Raw genomic sequence first — 21,662 nt, forward strand, 5'->3', positions numbered from 1 at the left:
CCTCAAGAGTCTACAAGCCACCAGCGTTTGCGGGGGTCCCTAGCTACCTTCCCTCTAGTTCAGAGGAAAAGAAGGAGCCTCTCAGCTGGCAGCTGGGTGGGTGGAAAACGAACGGAGGGGCCCAGCAGGCCCGACGATGTCCATGCAAAGAACCAGGAGGGGAGGGGTGGGCAGGCCCCTTCCCCTCTCTCTGCACCCACTTCTTATCTGCCAATCGCAGGGCGGAGGGGGTGGGTGGGTGTCCACAGGCGTAACTGCCAAGGTTCTTTCCGGTGACCGCTGCAACAGGGGGGAGTAAAGCAAGGAAGGGAGTTGGGGGGGGGCCCCCAGCGATGATGAGCTGGCTTCTCTGGAATCCCCAGTTTTTTCCCCCTCCTTTTGCTTCTGAGGTCAACAAAAGCCCGGTCGGTCCCCAACCCACGTTCCCTCGCCAGGCACGCACACAACGTTTCCAAGAGACACAACTGTTGGCAATAGACACACTCCCCCCCCCCCCCCAAAATCGATTCCCTCTGCGCCCTGCCCCTTCGACGGACGGACTGCAAACCCGAGTGGGCTTTGCAAAGGGTTTTTTCCCGAGCCTGGAGTTGCAATGGCAGCGCCTGGCTAGCTTAGCTGGCTGGCTCGGGAGCGCAACGGCCTCGAGGGTCCGCGGGCCCACCCGGGACACCCAGGGGCCCGCCCCCGCGTCGCCCCGGCCCGGCCCGCTCCGCCTCCCGGCCGCCGCGCACCCGCGGGGGAGAGCCGGGGCGGAGGCAGCGGGGAGCGAGCGAGCGGGCGCGCCGGGGAGGGTGTCGGCAACAACTCGCGCTGTGTATGGCCTAGCGCAGGCAGCTGACCTTTGAGGAGGAAATCGCTGCTCCCGGCTCCTTCCTGTAGTAACAGCCGCCGCCGGAGCGCGGGCCCGCACGCTCGGGGAGCCGCGGGGTGCACAGCCCGCCCCGCAGACGGCTTGGCCGGGCCCTACCAGGTGGGTGTGTGTGTGTGCGGGGCGCAAGGGGCCCGCGCCTCGGAGCCCCGCGGCCAGCTGTGTGTGTGTGTGTGTGTGTGTGTGTGTGTGTGTGTCTAGGTGTGTGTGTTGGGGGTGGTGCAAGAAGCCCAGAGTGGGGGGATTCGGGGTTCGAGGGGGATGTGGGACCACCAGGGACAACAAGGGGAGGTAGAGGGGCCGCTCTCGGGCTGGACTGGGAGAAGGATTAAGGTGCCACATTTGGAAGGGGATAGGTGGGCGTTGTGAAGGAGCTTGTGACACCCCCTCTTCAAATCCTCACCCCCAGTGCACGCGGGGGTCCCCTGTCTACGAGGGATCAAGCCTCACTTTGGACTACAATACTGAACCTTCCCCCCTACCATTGCAAAAAAAAATTGGAACTCCAGGTTCACAGTATAAGGCAAGAGGGGAGTTATTGCGCAGGGCCCAGGGGGCACCTGAAAAGAGTTTCTCTTTCATTTTCTGGCTGTCCCCCCTGCTCTTTTGGGGAAGCCCCAAACGGGGGCGCAAAGGGAGAGGAAGAAAGGGAGGGTTCTTGACTTGGGAGAGTTGGTTTTCTTGTTGGAGGGCAGGGCTGCCTGCCTCCTGCACCCCAGCTTCCCGCACAGGAAAGCATGGCAGGGCGAGGGGAGGGGCCTGGGAGTGGGGTGCGGTGGGGCGGAGTAGGGGGACAGGCAGCTATCAGAGTGTTCTATCCGTGGTGGTCCCTAGGTACGTGAACATGGCAGGCTGGATCCAGGCTCAGCAGCTGACGGGTGATGCCCTGCGACAGATGCAGGCGCTGTACGGCCAGCACTTCCCCATCGAGGTGCGCCACTACCTGTCCCAGTGGATCGAGAGTCAGCCCTGGTAGGTGGCTCTGGGCCTTCCCCTATTCCTGCCTCAGTGGGCCTCTGCGGTCCAGGCCCTGGGCCTTTGGGTCTCCTCCCAATGGTTTGAGGTGATTTTGGGTCCTTTTCGCGGAAGGGGCGGTGGCCCCGGGGGAAAGGGGAACAGGGAGAGGGGCTGTCACTGGGCTCTGATGTCTGCAGTGCCTTTAGCCGCTGAGATTTCCACCTCCCTTGGTACCTAGCCTCCTTGGCCAGGGAGGTGCCATAGTTGCTTCTTCTCCACTGCCCTACCCCAAGGGATGCCATCGACGTGGACAATCCTCAGGACCAAGTCCAGGCCACCCAGCTTCTGGAGGGCCTGGTCCAGGAGCTGCAGAAGAAGGCGGAGCACCAGGTGGGGGAAGATGGGTTCCTGCTGAAGATCAAGCTGGGCCACTATGCCACGCAGATGCAGGTGGGTGTTGGCACCCAGCTTCGGTGGGGAAGCCGCCACTGCCTCCTTTTGCTAGTACCAGAACCCCGGGTTTTTTCCTGGCTTGGCCACTGACTCACCATGTGACCTGAGCATCTTGGCCACAGTGCTGGTCTTCAGTTCCCCCGCCCCCTCTTTCGAAGTCAGACCTGGCCAATTTCTTTCGCAAATCACCCAGCCAGGGGAGTCCCCAAGAGAAGGTCATTCTGCACAGATCAGTTCAGAGGGGCTGGAGGTTGACCAAATGGCAATTCCTTTGTAGGAGAAATAGGTCAGGCAGATTCTAGAGAGGAACAAGCAGAGCAACCTGGCTTTGGGAACCAAGAGAGCTGATGGCATGGTCCAGGAGGAGAGGGACAGAACAAGAATTGGATAATGGGACCTTGAAGAATGGGTTGTTTTTTTGTTTGTTTGTTTGTTTGTTTTTGGGGGTGCACATCTTGGAGCTGCTCAGAGCTTATTCCTTGTTTTGTTCAGGGATCACTCCCAGAGACCATATGGGGTGCTGAGAATCTAACCTGGGTCAGCCTCATGCAAGGCAAGCACCTTACCCATTGTACTATCCAGCCTAGAGGGCAGATTTTGTTGTCAGATGTGGTTTCTCCTTCACACCACAGTGCAGAGGAGTACAGAGGAGAGAGGAAGTTCTAGTGGAAATAAGAAAAGGGGTGTAGATGGTAATATAGTCAAGAGTTTATTGGAACCCACTTGTGCTTTTTGGAGAATTTTTATTAAAAATAAGCAGTAGGGGAACTGGAGAGATAGTAGAACAGGCAGAATGCTTGTTTTATATGCACAGACCTAGATTCAATCCCCGACATCCGATATAGTGCCCTGAGTCAATCTGGGAGTGATCCTTGAGCATCCCTAGGTGTGGCCGAAAGCAAAAACCATAAAATAAAACCCCCAAACCCCAAACAACACAGTGTCAGGGAAATCAAAAGTCTGTCCCAGAACCAGGGCGGGGGTGTGGAGTACAGGGGAATCCTGAGAGGAAGAGGGAAATAAAATAGGAACCCCGGGGGACATGAGGTTGGAAAGTACCTTGAACTTACCAGGAGGGTTGAACCTGGTCTGAGCTCAGTAGTTCGTTCACTGGTTTGTCTGAACAGCAATTTAACCTCTCTCCACGTTCATTTTCTCCTCTGTGAAATGGGGCCAGTAGTGTCTGCTTAGGCCACAGGGTTTTGTACTGTCAAAGCTGTAGATGGCAGGTTGGAAATGTATGACCTGTGGCTTCTTTTTTTTTTTTTTTTTTTTTTTGGTTTTTGGGCCATACCCTTTTGATGCTCAGGGGTAACTCCTGGCTATGAGCTCAGAAATCGCTCCTGGCTTGGGGGGACCATATGGGACACCAGGGGATCGAACCACAGTCCGTCCTACGCTAGCGCTTGCAAGGCAGACACCTTACCTCTAGCGCCACCTTCCCGGCCCCTGACCTGTGGCTTCTAAGCCTCTGCTGGAAGGAAGGAAGGAAGGAAGGAAGGAAGGAAGGAAGGAAGGAAGGAAGGAAGGAAGGAAGGAAGGAAGGAAGGAAGGAAGGGTGGGTCAGAGAGAGAGAAAGAGAGGGAGGGAGAGAAAGAGAGAGAGAAAGGAAGAAAGAAAGAAAGAAGAAAGGAAGGAAAGAAAGAAAGAGAGAAAGAAAGAAGGAAGAAAGAAAGAAGAAAGGAAGGAAAGAAAGAAAAAGAAAGGAAAGAAAGAAAAAAGAAAGAAAGAAAGAAAAGAAAGAAAAAAAGAAAGAAAGAAAGAAAGAAAGAAAGAAAGAAAGAAAGAAAGAAAGAAAGAAAGAAAGAAAGAAAGAAAGAAAGAAAGAAAAGAAGGCAAGAGAAAGAGAGTCAGAGTGATAGTGATAGAACAGTGGTAGGGCACTTGCCTTGTAGGAAGCTGACCTGGGTTTGATCCCCACCATCTTATATGGTCCCCTGGAGTAATTCCTGAGTGCAGAACCAGAAGTAACCTGAGTGTCCTATGGCTCATAAGCCAGAGTGAGAGACAGAGAGAAAGTGAGAGAGAGAAAGAGTGAGTGAGTGAGAGTGTTAGTCAGTCAGTCAGTCAAAAGAAGACAAACTACCTGGTGGAAGTTCCTTAATTTCTGAGGTTTCTTGGGGAGTGTGGAGAGGCAGGTTTGTGGGAGAGGCAAGGGGTCGGCTTGCCTGTAATACCAGAGGGGCCTCTGGTAGCTGCTCTTGGCTTCTTCCAGAACACGTACGACCGCTGCCCCATGGAGCTGGTACGCTGTATCCGACACATCCTCTACAATGAGCAGAGGCTGGTCCAAGAAGCCAACAATGTGAGTGTCCGAGGCATGGGTGCAGGCACAGAAGGTGGGGTGCCCTTCCAAGTGCCTCTCTCTGTAGACATTGTTTTCTAACAATCACTGGAAAAGGGAGACAAAGGCTGGGGGGCTTTGGGAGAGGCAGGACCATGGGCAGGGACGGAGTGACCGACCGCAGGCACAGTACCTAGTTTTGCTGCTTAGGAGCTGCTGAATGGAGCATGAGGCTTCTCCAAGCTTCCATTCTAGTCGGGAATTATAATAGGACATACAGGTTATACAGACCAATGATATAGGAGAGGAAGGCCTCAAGACAGACAGACAAACTCTCTCTCTCTTTATCTCTCTCTCTTCTCTCTTTCTCCAAAAAGTCAGTCTAGGACAAGTTCTGGGAGAAAAAGATTTATTCTTTTGAGTGGGGAAGTGGAGGAATTACACTCAGTGATCCTCATTGGTTCCTGGGGAACCATATGCAGTGCCAGGGATTCGAACCGGGGTCAGCCACATGCAAGGCAAATGCCTTATCATATGTACTGCCTCTCCAGTCCCAAGATTTATTCTTTCTGATTCTAGACACTAAATTCAGGATCACCCTGCTTCATTCAATAAACACACAGTGGGTCAGTGGGTGCAGCTGGGAGACAGAGCCCAGGTCCCTGTCGGAAAGGGTGAGTGTCAGGTGACAGAATTCTCCCAAGGGCCCAGGGAGCTCTGAGTGCTATGGGCTCTGAGAGGGGATGTTTTGGGAGAATCATGATGGTGAAGGTGGGAAGGGGTGAAGGACCACCAGAGAGGGAGCAAGAGCTGTGTCATGGGGGTTGTTAGCTGCCAGGCTATGTCCTTTGTTGTCACTCTAGAGTTCTCTGTAAACATATAAATCAGTTGAGCTCCAGTTCAGAGTCTACAGTGTAGGTATTGCAGTTCCTTCTCCCAACTGGCCCCTAGTCTTAGGCAGTAGGGACTGTGAGGCTCCCATGACAGAGCAACCAGAGCACCAAGCAGGGACGCCTCTGCAGGCAAGCAGACACAGGCGCTGGGGCTGTGAGAGCCAGATTCAGCTCCAAGTAAGTGGTGTTGTTTTAAATTGGCCCATCAGAGAAGGCCACTCAGAGAAGGTGCCAGCTGAAGAGCTGACCTCAGGAAGATATGGTGCAGAATGTTCCAGAGTGAGGAAACGAGTGGAGAGGCCCTGAGGCAGGGACGTGCTGTGTATTCAAGGAACAAAAAGTCGTCATTGTCCTTGAACAGCCAGGCGGTGGGGGTGTTGGGCCGGCAGTGGCTCCGGCTCCAGCTCCAGCTTTTTTGCTACGAGTGAGCAGTGGGGCCTGTGGAGCGAGGTTAGCTTTTACCCAAGGAGATTTCAGTGGAAAAGCCTGAGAGACTTAGCCTCAGTCTGCTCTTAGCAGAAGGAAAGGATCCAGCCCGGTCTCTGAACAGGTCGATCCCAGCAAGCCTGTCAGTACCCCACTGTAACTTCCTGTTGGGGTCTCCAGACACCAGCCCTAAGAGGTTTCCTTTCTTCCCCTGGCTCACAAGGGGGTCTGGAGTGAAAAGATGCAGATGGTGGGTTCACATGGCCTCATCCGCCTGAGTTCTAGTATCTAACACAGCCCTTCTGGGACCTTGGGTGGTGAATGACTGTGAAATAAGTGTGTGTGTGTGGGGGGGGGGAGTGTCACAGGCAGGAAAGCCGTGGTGACCCTGGGTTTAATGCCTGATGCGGTTTCACCAAGGACACAGAAATGGGCCTGTTTGGGAGATGCTACGGACCGGAAGTTTCTAATGTGCTTGCCAGCCCACCCGCCCTTCCCCTTCTCCTCTCTACCCAAATCTCACAAAAAATGTTTGTGTTCCCCCAACACTGAGAGACCAAGAGAGCAGGGGAGACAACTCAATGGGCTGAAGCACAAGCTATGCACACAGGTGTCCTAGGGCTCATCCCCAGCATCGAAGTGCTCACATACTGCCTGGAGCAGCCCTTGAGTACTCAACTGGGAGCAGTCCCTGAGCACCGATGGGTGTGGCCCCAAAAGAAACAAAAAAGATGTTTGCATTCCAGACTGAAAATGTGGCTTTGGGGGAGGGGGCTCTTAGGTGGTTTCCTGGGCCAGTGCTGGCCTTCTCTTGGGATGAAGGCCAGTGTACCCCATTCCCGTGCCCTGCCCTGTTGCCTGAGCGTGCCCCCTTGTCTCTGCAGGGCACCTCGCCTCCCAGCATTCTCGCTGATGCCATGTCCCAGAAACACCTGCAGATCAACCAGACATTCGAGGAGCTGCGGCTGGTGACTCAAGACACGGAGAATGAACTGAAGAAGCTGCAGCAGACTCAGGAGTATTTCATCATCCAGTACCAGGAGAGCCTGAGGATCCAGGGTGAGCCCAGGGTCCTAGTTATAGCAGAGCCTAGATCACGGTGAGCTCTGGCAGAGTGGATGGGTGGGGTGCTGTCCTCCTCCCTCCCTAGTGTTTGTTTGTTTCAGCTTGTGGGTCACACTCAGAGGTGCTTACGGATTTCTCCTGCTCTATACTCAGGGATCATTCCAGTAGTGCTCAGAGGACTATATTGATTGCTGGGGATTGAACCTGGGTTGGCCATATGCCAGGCAAGCGGCCTATCCATTGGACTATCTCTCTAGCCCCCTCTCCAGCATTTCCCTCATGTCAGTCCTGGGAAGGGCTTCCTTACTGAGTTCAATCAGCTCTTAGAAGTAGAGATTTGTTATTTTTATTTTATTATCATTTTTTTGTTTGTTTTATGGGCGATACCTGGCAATGCTGTGCCATCAGGAATTACTCCTTACTAGCTTAGGTGACCATATGGGGTGCTGGAGATTAAACCTGGGTTGGCCACAAAAATGCCTTACCCTCTGTATATGGTTCCAGTATACCCCTAATTTTTAGATGGTAAAACTAGGATTCAGAGAGAACAAGCAAGTTCTCAGTATAAGTTGCATAATTGGATCTAAAAAATCTGTTACTTTATGAGCCAATATTTAAAAATAAATATTCTGTTCTTAGTGTAGGTATCCAAAGAATATCTAGACTGATGGGTGGATGGATGATGGATGGCTGGATAGATGGTTGGACGGAGATGAATAGATGGATGTATGACTGGCTGGAGGAATGAATGAACAAATTGTATGGACAAGTGGATTGATGGTTGGATATGGTGGCTGGTTGGATGGATGAAGGGATACACAGACAGATGGATAGATGGATGGAGAGATGGGTAGATGGGTGGTGAATGTATAGATGAGTGGATGGAAAGGGATGGATGGGTGGGTGGGTAGAGATGAATGGATAGATGGATAGAAATGTGAATATGTATTGGTGGATGGATCTAGACAGTGTTTACCTGGGGTTGGAAGTCCCCTGTTAAACCTGGAGAGAGCTGGAACTCAGGAATGACCCTTCTAAGCCTCACTGATCGGGGTTAGATGTAGAAAAGAGGAGGTGGATGAAAAATGTTCCCATCTTCTAGATAGTTTGCCAGATGGAGAAAAGAAAAATGAGCTCAGGGACAGGAAGGTCGCTTATAGGGCTGGGTGTGATGTGTGCCTTCCATGCAGGGGCCTCAGGTTTGATTACTGGAGTCTGTGTCCCCCCCACCCCCCAAGCATCACCAAATGTAATTTTGGTAGCCTCTAGCATTGCCAACCTGAGCACTTTAGGCCTGCACAGTTGGGCCATGTATTGCTGGTTGAGCACCACTTGGGAGGGCTTCTCCTCCCACTCCCACCCCTACATATGAAAAAGAAAACTCCAAAAGAAATAAGTACATATTGAGGAGTCCTGAACCCTGGTCCATCTTCTCTCATCCCAGGTTGGCACCTGTATTGTACTCCAGAGTCCTGCCAACAACAACAGTGCCATGCTGCTTTATTCATGGCTCCTCTGCCTTCTCACTACAGCACCTTAGGCTAAGGATTTTTTTACTTGTTATTTTTTTGGGCCACATTCAGTGGTGTTCAGAGATTGCTCCTGGCTCTGCACTCAGAAATTACTTCTGGCATGACATGGATAACTTCAAATAACTTCAAACTTCAAATCTGGGCCTCCCACATGCAAGGCATGGGTGCAGCCAACTGAGCCATTTCTCTGGATCTTAAAAATCTGTTTTGGTGCAAGCCGTAGAGCATTTGCCTTGCAGCGCTAACCTAGGACTGACCAAGGTTTGATCCCCTGGCATCCCATATGGTTCCCCAAGCCTGCCAGGAGCAATTTCTGAGTGTAGAGCCAGGAGTGACCCCTGAGCACTGCCTGATGTGATCCAAAAACGAAAGGAAGGAAGGAAGGAAGGAAGGAAGGAAGGAAGGAAGGAAGGAAGGAAGGAAGGAAGGAAGGAAGGAAGGAAGGGAGGGAGGGAGGGAGGGAGGGAGGGAGGGAGAGAGAGGAGAGAAGGAAGGAAGGAAGGAAGGAAGGAAGGAAGGAAGGAAGGAAGGAAGAAAGAAAGAAAGAAAAAGAAAGAAGAAAGAAAGAAAAGAAAGAAAGAAAGAAAGAAAGAAAGAAAGAAAGAAAGAAAGAAAGAAAGAAAGAAAGAAAGAAAGAAAGAAAGAAAGAAAGAAAAAGAAAGAGTCATAAAATTCGCTTATACATGGATGGATTATGCTCAGCGAAATGAGTCAGAGGGAAAGGGATAGATGTAGAATTATCACACACATTTGATATAAGAAAAAGATAGTATGATAATGACCAAAGACTGTAGAGATAAGGGCTAGGAGGACTGGTCCATAGTAGAAAGCATGCAAGGAGTGCAATTAGGGCAGAGAAGGGACCACTATGACAGTGATAGTTGGAAATGATCACTGTGGATAAGAACTGGGTGTTGAAAGGAGATAAAGTGATATGCATCATACCACTTCAATATCAGTTTTGCAAACCACAATGTCTAAAAGGAAAAAACAGGAAGAGAGAGAAAAAGAGAGAGGAAAAATATCTGCCACAAAGGTAGGCAGGGGAGAGAGCAGGGGAAAAGACTGGGGGACCATATGGGATGACAGGAATCAAACTTGGGTCAGCCGTGTACAAGGCCAACAGCCTACCTGCTGTGCTATTGCTCTGGACCCTGATGAGAGCTTTTTGACCTCAATTCTGCTCTAATACAGATATTTGAGCTCTCCATCTCCCTGAACAATGGCTTAGCTGCATGTCATGTTTTGGATATACTGTATACTTTAATTCCCTTTGAAGTATTTTCTATTTTAACCCAGTAATTGTTTTATCTCTATGTTATTTAGAACTACATTGCTTCACTTACAAATATTTGTATCTTTTTGTTAGCTGTCATACTGTTTTGATTATGTATTGATTTTCTTAGTGGATTTTGTTGTTGTAAGAGAATATATTCCATATGATCTCAATTCTCTTTAAATATATTGAGATTTTCATGGCCCAGTGAATGCTATCCCTTGGGGTTCTATCTTGTGAACTTGCAAAGAACATGTGCTCAACTGTTCTTTCATTCAATGGTAGCAATAATGCATCCAATCATTTTAACAGAAAAGATAACATGTTTTTTTTGAGGGATGCAGGAAGTGCCATATTTTGCTGCGCTCAAGACTTACTTCTGATTCTATGCTTAGGGATTACTCCTGGAGGTATTTAGGAGACCATAGAGGAAGCTCAGGGTCGAACCTGGGTAGACTACATGCAAGACAAGTGCCCTACCCAATGTATTCTCACTCCAGTCCCAAAAGGTGTAGTTTTAAAATACAGCAAAAACAATATATATGAGTATGACCCCTGTAGGTCTCTAGGCCATCAGTGATGCTCAAGGCTCACCCCAACAGTGCAAAGGGTACTAGACGGCAAAGGGTACTCTGGTACTAAATACCAGAGATCAAATCTGGACCTCCCACATGCAAGGCATGGGTCCAGTCAACTGAGCCATTTTTCCGGACCTTAAAAAAAATCTGTTTTAGGAAAAATGAAGTCATGAAGTTTGCTTATACATGGATGGATATAGGAATTATTATGCTGAGCAAAATGAGTCAGAGGGAAAGGGATAGATGTAGAATGATGACACTCATATGTGGAGTATAAGAAAAAGACAGCATGATAATAATATCCAAAGATAGTAGAGATAAGGGCCAGGAGGACTGGTCCATGGTAGAAAGCTTGCCACAAAATGCTGTAAAGGCAGAACAGGGACCACTATGACAGTGATAGTTGGAAATGATCACTGGACAAGAACTGAGTGCTGAAAGAAGATAAAGTGATATGCATGATACCCCTTCAATATCAATATTGAAAAACCACAGTATTAGGGGCCAGAGAGATAGCAAGGAGGTAAGGTGTTTGCCTTTCATGCAGAAGGACGGTGGTTCGAATCCCGGCATCCCATATGGTCCCCTGTGCCTGCCAGGAGTGATTTCTGAGCATAGAGCAGGGGGGTAGAGAAAGAGAGAGAGAATGACAGAGAGGAAAAATGTCTTCCACAGACAAGAGGACAAGGGAAAAGACAGGAAGGAAACAGGGACATTGGTGGTGGGAAGTGTGTACTGTTGAAGGACATTGTACATTGTATGACTGAAACTTAATTGTCAACAACTTTGTAACTGTGAAAAAAAAAATCAAACCAAAAAAATGAAAAAAAAAAAAAAAAGCGGCTGGAGAGATAGCATGGAGGTAATTGTGTTTGCCTTTCATGCAGAAGGTCATCTGTTCGAATCCCGGCGTCCCATATGGTCCCCCGTGCCTGCCAGGAGTGATTTCTGAGCATAGAGCCAGGAGTAACACCTGAGCACTGCTGGGTGTGACCCAAACACCAAAAAAAAAAAAAAAAAAAAAAAAAAAAAGAACAAAAAACAAAAACAAAAATCTGTTTTAAAGTCAAGCAGTTGCACAGTTGATGATAGGTCTCTTGCCTTGGACTTGGACTTGCCAGATATAGATTCAATTCCCAGCATCCCATAGGTTTCCCCAAGCACCAGCAAGAGTGATCTCTGAGTACAAGCCAGAGTAACCCCTGAACACTGTGGGGTTTGCTCAAATACTAAACAAAGTTTTGTTTTAATTTAACATTGAATAAACTTTCCTCACAAACTTTCATTGCCTCTCTGGACTGTGCCAAATTGGTGCATTGCCTGAATGATCTCGGGGCATGAGGGTGCATGTCAACCTCCCTCAGAACAACCCTTCCCAGGCCCGGGGAAGGTAACTGTCCCCTGGATGAGGGAGCAGAAGTGTCCAGGCTGTGAGTGCTGCCAAAGGCCTTTGTCTGCTTGACAGTGCTATGATCCTCTTCTTGGGTTTTCTGTTTTCTGTTTCTGCATTGGGGTTCTCCTGAGGAGTGTACCCACATTACTGGAGGCATGGTGTCATATCTGAAACCCATCCACCAGGCTCTGGCTGTTTGGTTTTGTTTGGGGCCAAATGCTGTGCAGTGTTCAATGGTTGCTCCTGGCTCTGCACTCACAGTTGCTCCTGGGGATGTCAGGGGGACATATGGGGTGCTAGGGATGAACCCCAGTCACCTGTATACAAGGCAAGGGCCCTGCCCACTGTACTATCACTTCAGCTCCAGCTATGGTTATTTGTGAGGGGCTGGAGGGCACAGAGCAGAGCCTCCCCTGACTGCTGGGAGGGTTTCAGGGTGTGGGGTTCTTCAGGCTTCTCTGGGCACCAGGAGGTCATGGTGTGGATGCTGTGGTGCTTCCTTAGCCCAGAGAGCCCAGCCGGGGCCGCTGAACCCCCAGGAACGCCTGAACCGGGATACGGCGCTGCAGCAGAAGCAGGTGTCCCTGGAGGCCTGGCTGCAGCGGGAGGCACAGACGCTGCAACAGTATCGAGTGGTGAGTATTGAAGGCACTTCCTGACCTACAGGGGTGAAGGGTCCGGGCCTGCTTCCTGAGAGAGCCCTGCTTGTCCTGGGGATGGGGGGTCAGTGGCTGCTCTCCCTGCCTGCAGGAGCTGGCCGAGAAGCACCAGAAGACTCTGCAGCTGCTGCGGAAGCAACAGACCATCATTCTGGATGATGAGCTGATCCAGTGGAAGCGGCGGCAGCAGCTGGCGGGAAATGGGGGTCCCCCTGAGGGCAGCCTGGACGTGCTGCAGTCCTGGTTAGCAAGCCTGGGGTCAGAGGGGATGGGCTGGCCTCATGAGCTCCCACTGCTCCTTCTGTTTTGAAACTGGCTTCCCATGGGGGTTCTTGGGACAGACATGAGGGGTCTTGGGCTTCCTCCAGAAATAGGGTCAGAGCAGGAGTAGAGGCAGAGGGTCCAGGGTAGACAGCCCTTCCTTTCATGTTTGCTGTTTTTGGTGGCTACTCTGCTGTGCAGGAAGGGGAGGTTTGAAGGTGCAAAGGCTTCTGGGTGAGGGGGAGCCAGGTGCTAGGTTCTCAAAGCTGGGGAGCCCCCACTGGGCCAGTGGAGGGCAGGCCAGTGACTCGGGGCTCGGCTCCGACAGGTGTGAGAAGCTGGCAGAGATCATCTGGCAGAACCGGCAGCAGATCCGCCGGGCTGAACACTTGTGCCAGCAGCTGCCCATCCCCGGGCCTGTGGAGGAGATGCTGGCCGAGGTCAACGCCACCATCACGGACATCATCTCGGCCCTGGTCACCAGGTGAGGGCCGCTCTGCTCACTCTGTCTCTGCCTGTCCCTGGATCCCTATCCTGGCCGCTCTGGCTGCCCTGTGATGTCCTTGTCCCCTGGACCTAGTGGCTGTTCTCTGCTGCCCTAGGGAGTCCGGGCCCCCCGGGAGCACGGCCCACCCCCACACTCTCCTGGGGTGCTGTGCTCATGCAGGGCAACCTCCCCACCCCAGGGACCAGAGTCCATTCCAGGCCCCACGTCATGGCCGCATGTCCTGCCCCCTGTGTTTCTGCAGCACCTTCATCATCGAGAAGCAGCCCCCGCAGGTGCTGAAGACCCAGACCAAGTTTGCAGCCACCGTGCGGCTGCTGGTCGGGGGGAAGCTGAACGTGCACATGAACCCGCCCCAGGTCAAGGCCACCATCATCAGCGAGCAGCAGGCCAAGTCGCTGCTCAAGAATGAGAACACCCGCAAGTACGCACCCCCTGTCCATGCCCACCTGTGTGGTGGGACCACACGGTTCTCTCCCTCTACCTGGCCCTGACACTGCTGGTTCTTGTCTGCCGGTCACTTGTCCTGGTGTAGGCTGAGCCCTGCCAGTGTAGGCCACCAGTGTCACAGCACTAGGCTATTCCAGTAAGAGCTGGGCTAAGCAGTAGGTCTCAGGTAGTCCTGAGACCAAGTGGGCCTCTGTCCTTATTCCTTTTATTGTGGCAGAGCTAATGTGACCAGTGGTCACTGCTGTGTGTCAAGGTGGATATACTTTACTGATGGGGCCACTGCCCCAATTTCCAGGCTGCAGGATGTGCAGGAGACAGCTCTGTTTTGCACAAGGAATGCAGAGATGGTAATGGGCCACCTTGGTTGTCAGGGAGACTCACTAAATTGTGGCTGCCGTGTGGCTACTGTGTCATCTGGGGACGATGACAAAGACAGAGCAGTTCCTCTCCAGGGCCTGCAGCTGGGCCAAGGCACACACCCTCCAGATGTCCATGGGTGTGGTTTGAGGGTGGCACGTGCTTCCTGGGCATGTGGCCTTGGGCTTCATCCTGCAGCACCGGCCATGATAAAGGCAGTGCTGAAGTGTCAGTACCTACAAAGCCAACAGAAGCCCCAGGGTGCTGACGGGTGGCTGAGGAGGCCTCTTGAGAGGATGTTTGAATTCAGATGTAAATAAGAAACCCCACCATGTTTTGGGGTAGGTCTGGGCAGATGCTTACTGGACTGAGCACTGGCTTTGAGGCACGGTGCCCAGATTTGATCCCTGGCACTACAAGGTCCCCATTGAACATCAGGAACGAGCACCAAATTGTGGAGTCCCCAGACAAAATCACTCTGGCAAAACAACAACAAAACAAAACAAAATGTGGGTGACAGGAAGAAGTGCAAAAGCTCTAAAAGCAAGCTTGCAGGTGGGGCCAGTGGGTCTGGAGTGGGCAGAGGAACCCCACAGATCAGGAAGATGGGGGGTCCTTAGAGCCCAGATCATAACACTTATTTTAGAAATTTCCAAATTTCAAAGACCTCACATTCATCTTTAGGCCCAGGAAATTTGGGGTGGTGTGGACATACCAGATGTGCTCTGCACTTACTACTGGCTTGGTGCTCAGGGATTACTCTTAGGGCCCTGGAAAACGTTTGGGGTGCTGAAGAACAGAACCCAGGTTGACCACGTGCAAGACAGGTGCCTCTACTCTGCTGTACTATTGCTCTAGTCCCCACCCCACAGGAATGTTTTGTTTCATTTGCTTTGGGGCCACACACAGGCAATGCCCAGGGGTTACCTAGCACTGCACTCAGGAGGCAGTCCTGGGGCACTAGGGATCACATCCAGGTAGGCTGCTTGCAAAGCAAGTACCCAACCTCCTATACTATGCAGCCCCAAACCCCCAAAGATATTTTAATGTAGTTAGGAACAATGACCCTTAAAGCCTTTGCTGGTAAGGAGTCAAAGAATCAGCTCAAGGCTATGGATACATCTCCAAAATAGGGCTCCTGAAGCACCTTCTAGAATGGAGTCCTGGCTCTCTGCCTGGGCCCCCCAGATCTGAGATTTCTCTCTCCTCGAAGTGAGTGCAGCGGGGAGATCTTGAACAACTGCTGCGTGATGGAGTACCACCAGGCCACCGGCACCCTCAGCGCCCACTTCCGGAACATGGTGAGGGGGCCCTGACCCTGGCAGGATGGTCTGCCTGGAGCCCCATCCTCGAAGCCAGCCCATTGCTGACCCAATGCCCTTTGACTTCCCACCCCATAGTCGCTCAAGAGAATCAAGCGTGCTGACCGTCGGGGCGCAGAGTCGGTGACGGAGGAGAAATTCACTGTCCTGTTTGAATCCCAATTCAGCGTGGGCAGCAACGAACTGGTGTTTCAAGTGAAGGTGAGACAGAGGACACCATCCAGTGGAGATGAGGATGTTGAGAGCACTAGTGACCTCCACTGGGCCAGCTCAACTCCCCTTGATACGGAGATGCCCCCTTTACTCACATTTGTTGGGGGTGCCAGGCTAGCACCAGACACAGAATCAAGGTGACCCCATGAGCCAACAATGTGGATTTTATTTTTTTGCTGTTTGGTTTTGGCTTTGATTCTTGTGACAGGGCCTGTGGGTCGAGGCCAGGAGACCTGTCTAGGAAGGGGGTGTTGAGCTTGTGCAGGCCGCCCTTACTGCTCTCTCTCTCTCTCTCTCTCCCTTGCCTCACTCAGACCCTGTCCCTCCCCGTGGTGGTCATTGTCCATGGCAGCCAGGACCACAATGCCACTGCCACAGTGCTGTGGGACAACGCATTCTCTGAGCCGGTGAGTCCTGGACCCTCAGGGTGATCTGCTGAAGGGTCCCAGATCCATAGGAGAGACAGGGGACAGGAAACAAGGGGTCTGCACTGGGGAGTTCCCTGTCTCCGGACTCCCCAGGGCTCCACTGTATGGGGCTTGAGCTTGGGCTTTGGGACCCTTGAGGGGTGGCGGCTCCTTTTCTGGGTCTTTCTCTAGCCCCCATCCCATGCCTCTCTGGATCTGTGTAGCAATTTTGAATGCTCCAATTCAACTTCTGTCCACCCTTCTCTCCCCTCTCAGGGCAGGGTGCCCTTTGCCGTGCCCGACAAAGTGCTGTGGCCGCAGCTCTGTGAGGCGCTCAACATGAAGTTCAAGGCTGAGGTGCAGAGCAACCGAGGCCTGACCAGCGAAAACCTGGTGTTCCTGGCACAGAAACTCTTCAACAGCAGCAGCAACCACCTGGAGGACTACAGCAGCATGTCCGTGTCCTGGTCCCAGTTCAACAGGGTGAGGGGCGTCCCAGCCAGGGCCCAGCGTGGGGTCCATTGCCTCCTCTTTCCTGCCCTCTCTTGCTCCTCTAGGGAGTAGAGGCAGAGGCTTTGGGGACAGAAGACTCATGGAGGCAGCTAGAGCAGGAATGCTGGGGTCTCTGCTTTGTTCTGTGACCAGTTAGTCCTTCCCTTCTATGCCCACTCTGCACCCTGACCCTATCAAATGAAGCAGGTGTGAACTGGTTGGGCAGGTGTGAACTGGATGTCTTGTTTCCCTGAAGGAGTGGGACTGGGGTTGTGTCCAGAGCTACAGGACACACAGAGGCAGGTGATAGACAATTGACAGGCATGTGATGGGAAGGTGCCAGGCTGGGGAAAGGCCGTGCAAGGCCCAGAGCCAGTGTGCCCCACTCCTGGGCCCCCTATGACTTGGATTCTTGGGTTCTCACAGGAGAACCTGCCCGGCTGGAACTACACCTTCTGGCAGTGGTTCGACGGGGTCATGGAGGTACTGAAGAAGCATCACAAACCCCACTGGAACGACGGGTGAGAAAGGGGTGGGGCAGGTGGGGTGGCCAGCTGGGAGGTGGCGGTGACCTTGTGCAGTGACCCTGTGCGGTAACCCTGTGCGGTGACCCTGTGTGACCCTGGGTTATATCCAGGGCCATCCTCGGCTTCGTGAATAAGCAACAGGCCCATGACCTGCTCATCAACAAGCCCGACGGCACCTTCCTGCTGCGCTTCAGCGACTCAGAGATTGGAGGCATCACCATCGCCTGGAAGTTCGACTCCCGTGAGCGCCTCTCAGTCCCCAGGCCTGCCCTCCCCGCTCTATTCCCATGTTCCCATTCCCTGCTCTGGCCCCTGTGTCCCCTACCACTCTGCCCCACATTGTCCCCACCCCCCACTTTCTCATCCTCACTGTCTCCCCACATCCCCATCTCCCACTTTCCCCCAATTGTCTACATCCTTCACTCTGTCCTCTGCATTCCTTTGCTGACAGTCAGGGAGGGAGGTGTCCAGACATCCGGGTTCCTCCTGCCTCTTGGAGAGAGACTCAGCTTGTGGTCTGAGCTGGCAGAGCAAGGCTGAGTCCTCGGCAGCTCCTTGGGCTCTTCCTCCTCTGTCCGAACCTTTGGCATCTGCTCACTGCTTTGCTAGGCAGAAGGTCTGCCTGGCCACATCCTTATCCTGATCCGGGGGCCTGTGGACTCTGGGAATCAGAGGGCCCCTGTGAGCCTGCACTGCTCTGTCCTCTTCACAGCGGACCGCAATCTGTGGAACCTGAAGCCATTCACCACTCGGGACTTCTCCATCCGATCTTTGGCTGACCGGCTGGGGGACCTGAACTATCTCATCTATGTGTTTCCTGACCGACCCAAGGATGAGGTTTTTTCCAAGTACTATACCCCAGTGCTTGGTACGTAGGATATTGCACCCCAGACACTGCACGAGGGGGCTTGGCAGCAGGGACCCAGGTCTGGGCTCAGATCCATTCCCTCGTGATAGGGTGCCCGGCCCGTGTATCTAGAGAGCATTTCAGGGGCTCAGAATTGAGCAAGGGATCACATGACCTCTGACCTAGCTCCCTTATCTGCAAGAAACAAACCTATTCTCACGTCTACACTATGAGAATAGCTGGGACCCGGACCCTCAGAATACTGGCACCCTCTCTTGCTGTCCTGCTGTCCTTCTGTCCTGCCCCACAGAGGATGAAGGGACAGTGGCCCCTGCTGCCCCAGCCTGGTGGGGGCAAATCCTGTTGACTGGCAGGTTAGAGCCAGGAGAACAAACAGGAGGGAGGGAGGGAGGGAGGGAAGATGGGGACCAAGATTGCCCCCCACTGACTCCTTTCCAAAGGGTTTCCTGTGGGTTTCTGTCATCTCATCCCTGAAGCCCTGGGAACACTGTGGAGAGGGCGACTGCATGCGAGGGCTCAGTCCCATGGGCGCTCATCACGCCCCCTTCTTCCCCACAGCCAAAGCCGTGGACGGGTACGTGAAGCCACAGATCAAGCAAGTGGTCCCTGAGTAAGTGGTCCAGGTCCAGCCCTGGCTCTCCTGCAGCTTCTGGTCCCCTCCCTGACCCTGTTCACCCCTCGCTGTCACCTTCCTGTTCACCGCTGCCTCTCCCCTCCAAAACCTAACTCAGTCCTAGGGAGGGAATCAAGCATGGTCTCTGTGAGGGGATCATGCCCAGGTCCCTCTGCCTCAACCAGGGGCTCTCTGTCCTGCTCCCCTGATGGAGTCTGACAAAGTCCTCCCACAGCCCTCCTTGAGGCCCCTCTGCTTCCTCCACAGGTTTGTGAACGCCAGTGCAGACTCTGCGGGGGCCAACGCCACGTACATGGATTCGGCCCCCTCCCCTGCCGTGTGCCCCCCAGCTCACTATAACATGTACCCTCCGAAGTAGGTTGTGTTCTCGGGGTATGGGTGGCAGGGTGGGGCATTGGCTGCTGGGCCCCAACCCCAGAGCTATGCTGGCCTGAGAGCCATGGGCAGGCCCAGTTGTTGGCATAATGCAAGCTCGATGTGGTGTGCCAATTGTGCCACTGGGAACATGCCACAGAGTGCATGTGAGGTGAAGGCACGTGTGAGGGAAAGGCATGTGTGTGGAAGTTGTATGTCTGAGGGGAAAGTGCGTGTATGAAGGAAGCTTGTGGGAGGGATGGTGCATGCATTGCGGGTGTTGGTGTGTATATGGAGGTCATGCACACCAGGGACTCCCAAGATTGACCACATGGGCTGCAGAAAGGACTTCTGTTTGTGGAGCCCCCCCCCCAGGGTGAAATCTCTTTGAAGCTGGGGTGCCTGGGATGGAGGTCTAGGGCCTGGCTATAAGGGGTGATCACAGGCTTAGGGGGAGTCACAGATCATTCCCCTTTGGCAAGTTCCCTCTCACGCTGTGCCTCAGTTCCCTCCTCTGGAAAGAAGAGGATCTCTCCCCTTTGGAAGAGGGTGACAATGGGTGGATGTGGCTGAAAGGCCCAGGCCATGCCAGGGCTCCTATTGGGGTGCCTGTGACTATTCCACTAAGTCTACCAAGAGGCAGGAGGCATGGCCCCAAATAGGGAGAGGGATACAAGTTCTGAGTTCCTAACAGCCCTTAGCAAGGGAGTAAGAGGTGAAACCAAGCAGCTGGAGTGAACACAGCAGTAAGGCGTTTGCCTTGCATTTGACCAACAAAGGACAGACTGTGGTTCAAATCCCAGCATCCCATATGGTCCCCCGAGCCTGCCAGGAGTGATTTCTGAGTGCAGAGTCAGGAGTAACTCCTGAGCATCGCTGGGTGTGACCCTGCCCCCCCCCCCAAAAAAAAAAACAACAACGAAAAAGAGATGAAACCAGGGCTGGGGCTTCCAAAAAGCCAGTGACTGACTTAGTCAGTTTGGGGGTGTGGTTGTGGTCTGGTCAGATCCACACCCATTCCATACCCAAGAGAGCTCCTCTGGGAGGGCTAGTTGGGGGCCCAGAGGCACTGTTCCTTCTGAGCGCCCACCCTTATCCTTCCAGCTCTGACTCCATCCTGGACCATGAAGGAGAGTTCGATCTGGATGAGACCATGGACGTGGCGCGTCACGTGGAGGAACTGCTGCGGCGACCTGTGGACTGTCGCCCGGTGGATGGGCTGCATCCACGTCTTTCCCCACCTGCTGGCCTTTTCAGCTCGGCCCGGGGCTCGCTGTCCTGACTGTCCCATCCCCTCCTTCCCGGGGCCAATACTCTGTGTGAACTGATGCCCGGGCTGTGATTTCAGTGTTGCTGTGACACATCACGCTTTCTGTGGGCAGCATGAATGTGTGTGTGTGTGTGTGTGTGTGTGTGTGTGTGTGTGTGTGTGTGCAGTGCTAAATGGATGGGCACAGCCCCCAGGTCCACCAGTGGTCCACCTAGCAGCTATCCAGTGCTCCACCTAGGTGGCCCTAATAGCCTTTTCTCCCCTAGCCCACTGGGTCTGTTTTTGAGGTAGCAGAGACAGGGCAAGGCCTCGTGGCAGGTGAGTCTGGGCCTGCCACGGATCAGCATTTAATTGCATGAAATTCTGTTTATTTGGGGACCACCCCAGCAAGTATACTTAGGGTACTATGATGTGTAGGGATGGGTAGGTGTCTCCCAGGGTCCCACATAAAAAACACTCTCCCTGGTCCCAGATAATATGTTAGTGATTTTTTGTTATTATTTTGTTTTTGGGTCACATCGACAGTGCTCAGGGGTTATTCCTAGCTCTGCACTCAGGGGTCATTCCTGGTAGTACCGGAGGGACCATATGGGATGCCGGGGATTGAATCCAGGTTGGCCACATGCAGGGCCAACACCCTACTCACCCTACTCACTGTGCTATTGCTTGACCCCAGCTAGTGATATTCTTGAAGAAGCGAAATGGAGATGAGCCATGTGGCTGAACATCAGGTTTTGTTTTTGTTTTTGTTTTGGGAGGGGGATTGTTTTTTGGGTCACACCTGGTGGTGTTCAGGGTTCACTCCTGGCTCTGTGGTCAGGAATTACTCTTGGCTGTGCTTGGGGGTTGAATCAGGGTTAGCTTTGTGCAAGGCAAATGCCCTCTCTTCTGTGCTATTGCTCCGGCACTTGTGGCTTCAGCTTTACTTCTGCCTTAAAGCTTTACCTTCCCAGTTGTGTGTGTGTGTGTGTGTGTGTGTGTGTGTGTGTGTATGCGTGTATGCGTGTGCGCGTGTGCGCACACACGTCTCTATGTGCCTCTGCTCCGAAGCACATCCTGATCTGTTGATTCTTTCCCTTGGCGAGAGACTGACTAGGCTTCAGCTTCAAGCCATGTTTCTTTTCTGCCTATGACTCCAGGCTTTTTCTCAATGGGAGACCTGGTGAGTCACACAGCACACATGGAACAAGGCTGACATTTCTTGGCCTCTAGCAAGGGGACTTGACGTCTGTGTTGCAGCCTCTGTCCAGCATTGTCCCTCCCCTCCAGCCTCTGCCTTCTCTCCTGGCCTCTCTCTGTACATCTTTGTTTACAGGGGTGGGGAGGCCCTGGGCAAGGAGACTCCTCCCTTACCCGCTCCTGGAAAAGAAGAAACTGCAGAGAAAGAAGAAACTGCAGAGAAAAGCCATCCATGCTTGCTGCCTACCCAGTGGGAACTGGCGCCAGGAAAAGTGGGTGCGTTTGAGCCTCCCCCTGGGGCCGCTGAGGCCAGAGGAGGCCTCCCTGCGGTTACGAAACAGGCTGAGTCTACACTCTGGCTCCCCCTCCCAGCTCCTGCTTTTGTACTTTGTACACAGGCCACATATTAGTGTCAATAGTGTTTTTGAATAAAATATTT

At 52.8% G+C, this 21,662-nt stretch overlaps 1 protein-coding gene across 1 annotated transcript; it reads left to right on the forward strand.

Annotated features, from left to right (window-relative positions):
- Positions 1 to 773: 773 nt before the first annotated feature.
- Positions 774 to 20,550, forward strand: LOC126016931 (signal transducer and activator of transcription 5A). The gene is made up of 19 exons (XM_049779075.1): positions 774 to 970; positions 1,703 to 1,840; positions 2,119 to 2,275; positions 4,494 to 4,583; positions 6,766 to 6,940; positions 12,230 to 12,360; positions 12,476 to 12,627; positions 12,974 to 13,129; positions 13,395 to 13,574; positions 15,171 to 15,258; positions 15,358 to 15,480; positions 15,807 to 15,899; positions 16,176 to 16,382; positions 16,818 to 16,912; positions 17,029 to 17,159; positions 17,631 to 17,786; positions 18,345 to 18,396; positions 18,667 to 18,774; positions 19,879 to 20,550. Exons 2-19 carry the CDS (start codon positions 1,713 to 1,715, stop codon positions 20,054 to 20,056), a joined length of 2,400 nt encoding a protein of 799 aa, XP_049635032.1. The 5' UTR covers positions 774 to 970; positions 1,703 to 1,712; the 3' UTR covers positions 20,057 to 20,550.
- The last annotated feature ends 1,112 nt before the right edge of the window (positions 20,551 to 21,662 follow it).

Source organism: Suncus etruscus, chromosome 1, assembly GCF_024139225.1.
Source record: "Suncus etruscus isolate mSunEtr1 chromosome 1, mSunEtr1.pri.cur, whole genome shotgun sequence".
NCBI lineage: Eukaryota > Metazoa > Chordata > Mammalia > Eulipotyphla > Soricidae > Suncus > Suncus etruscus.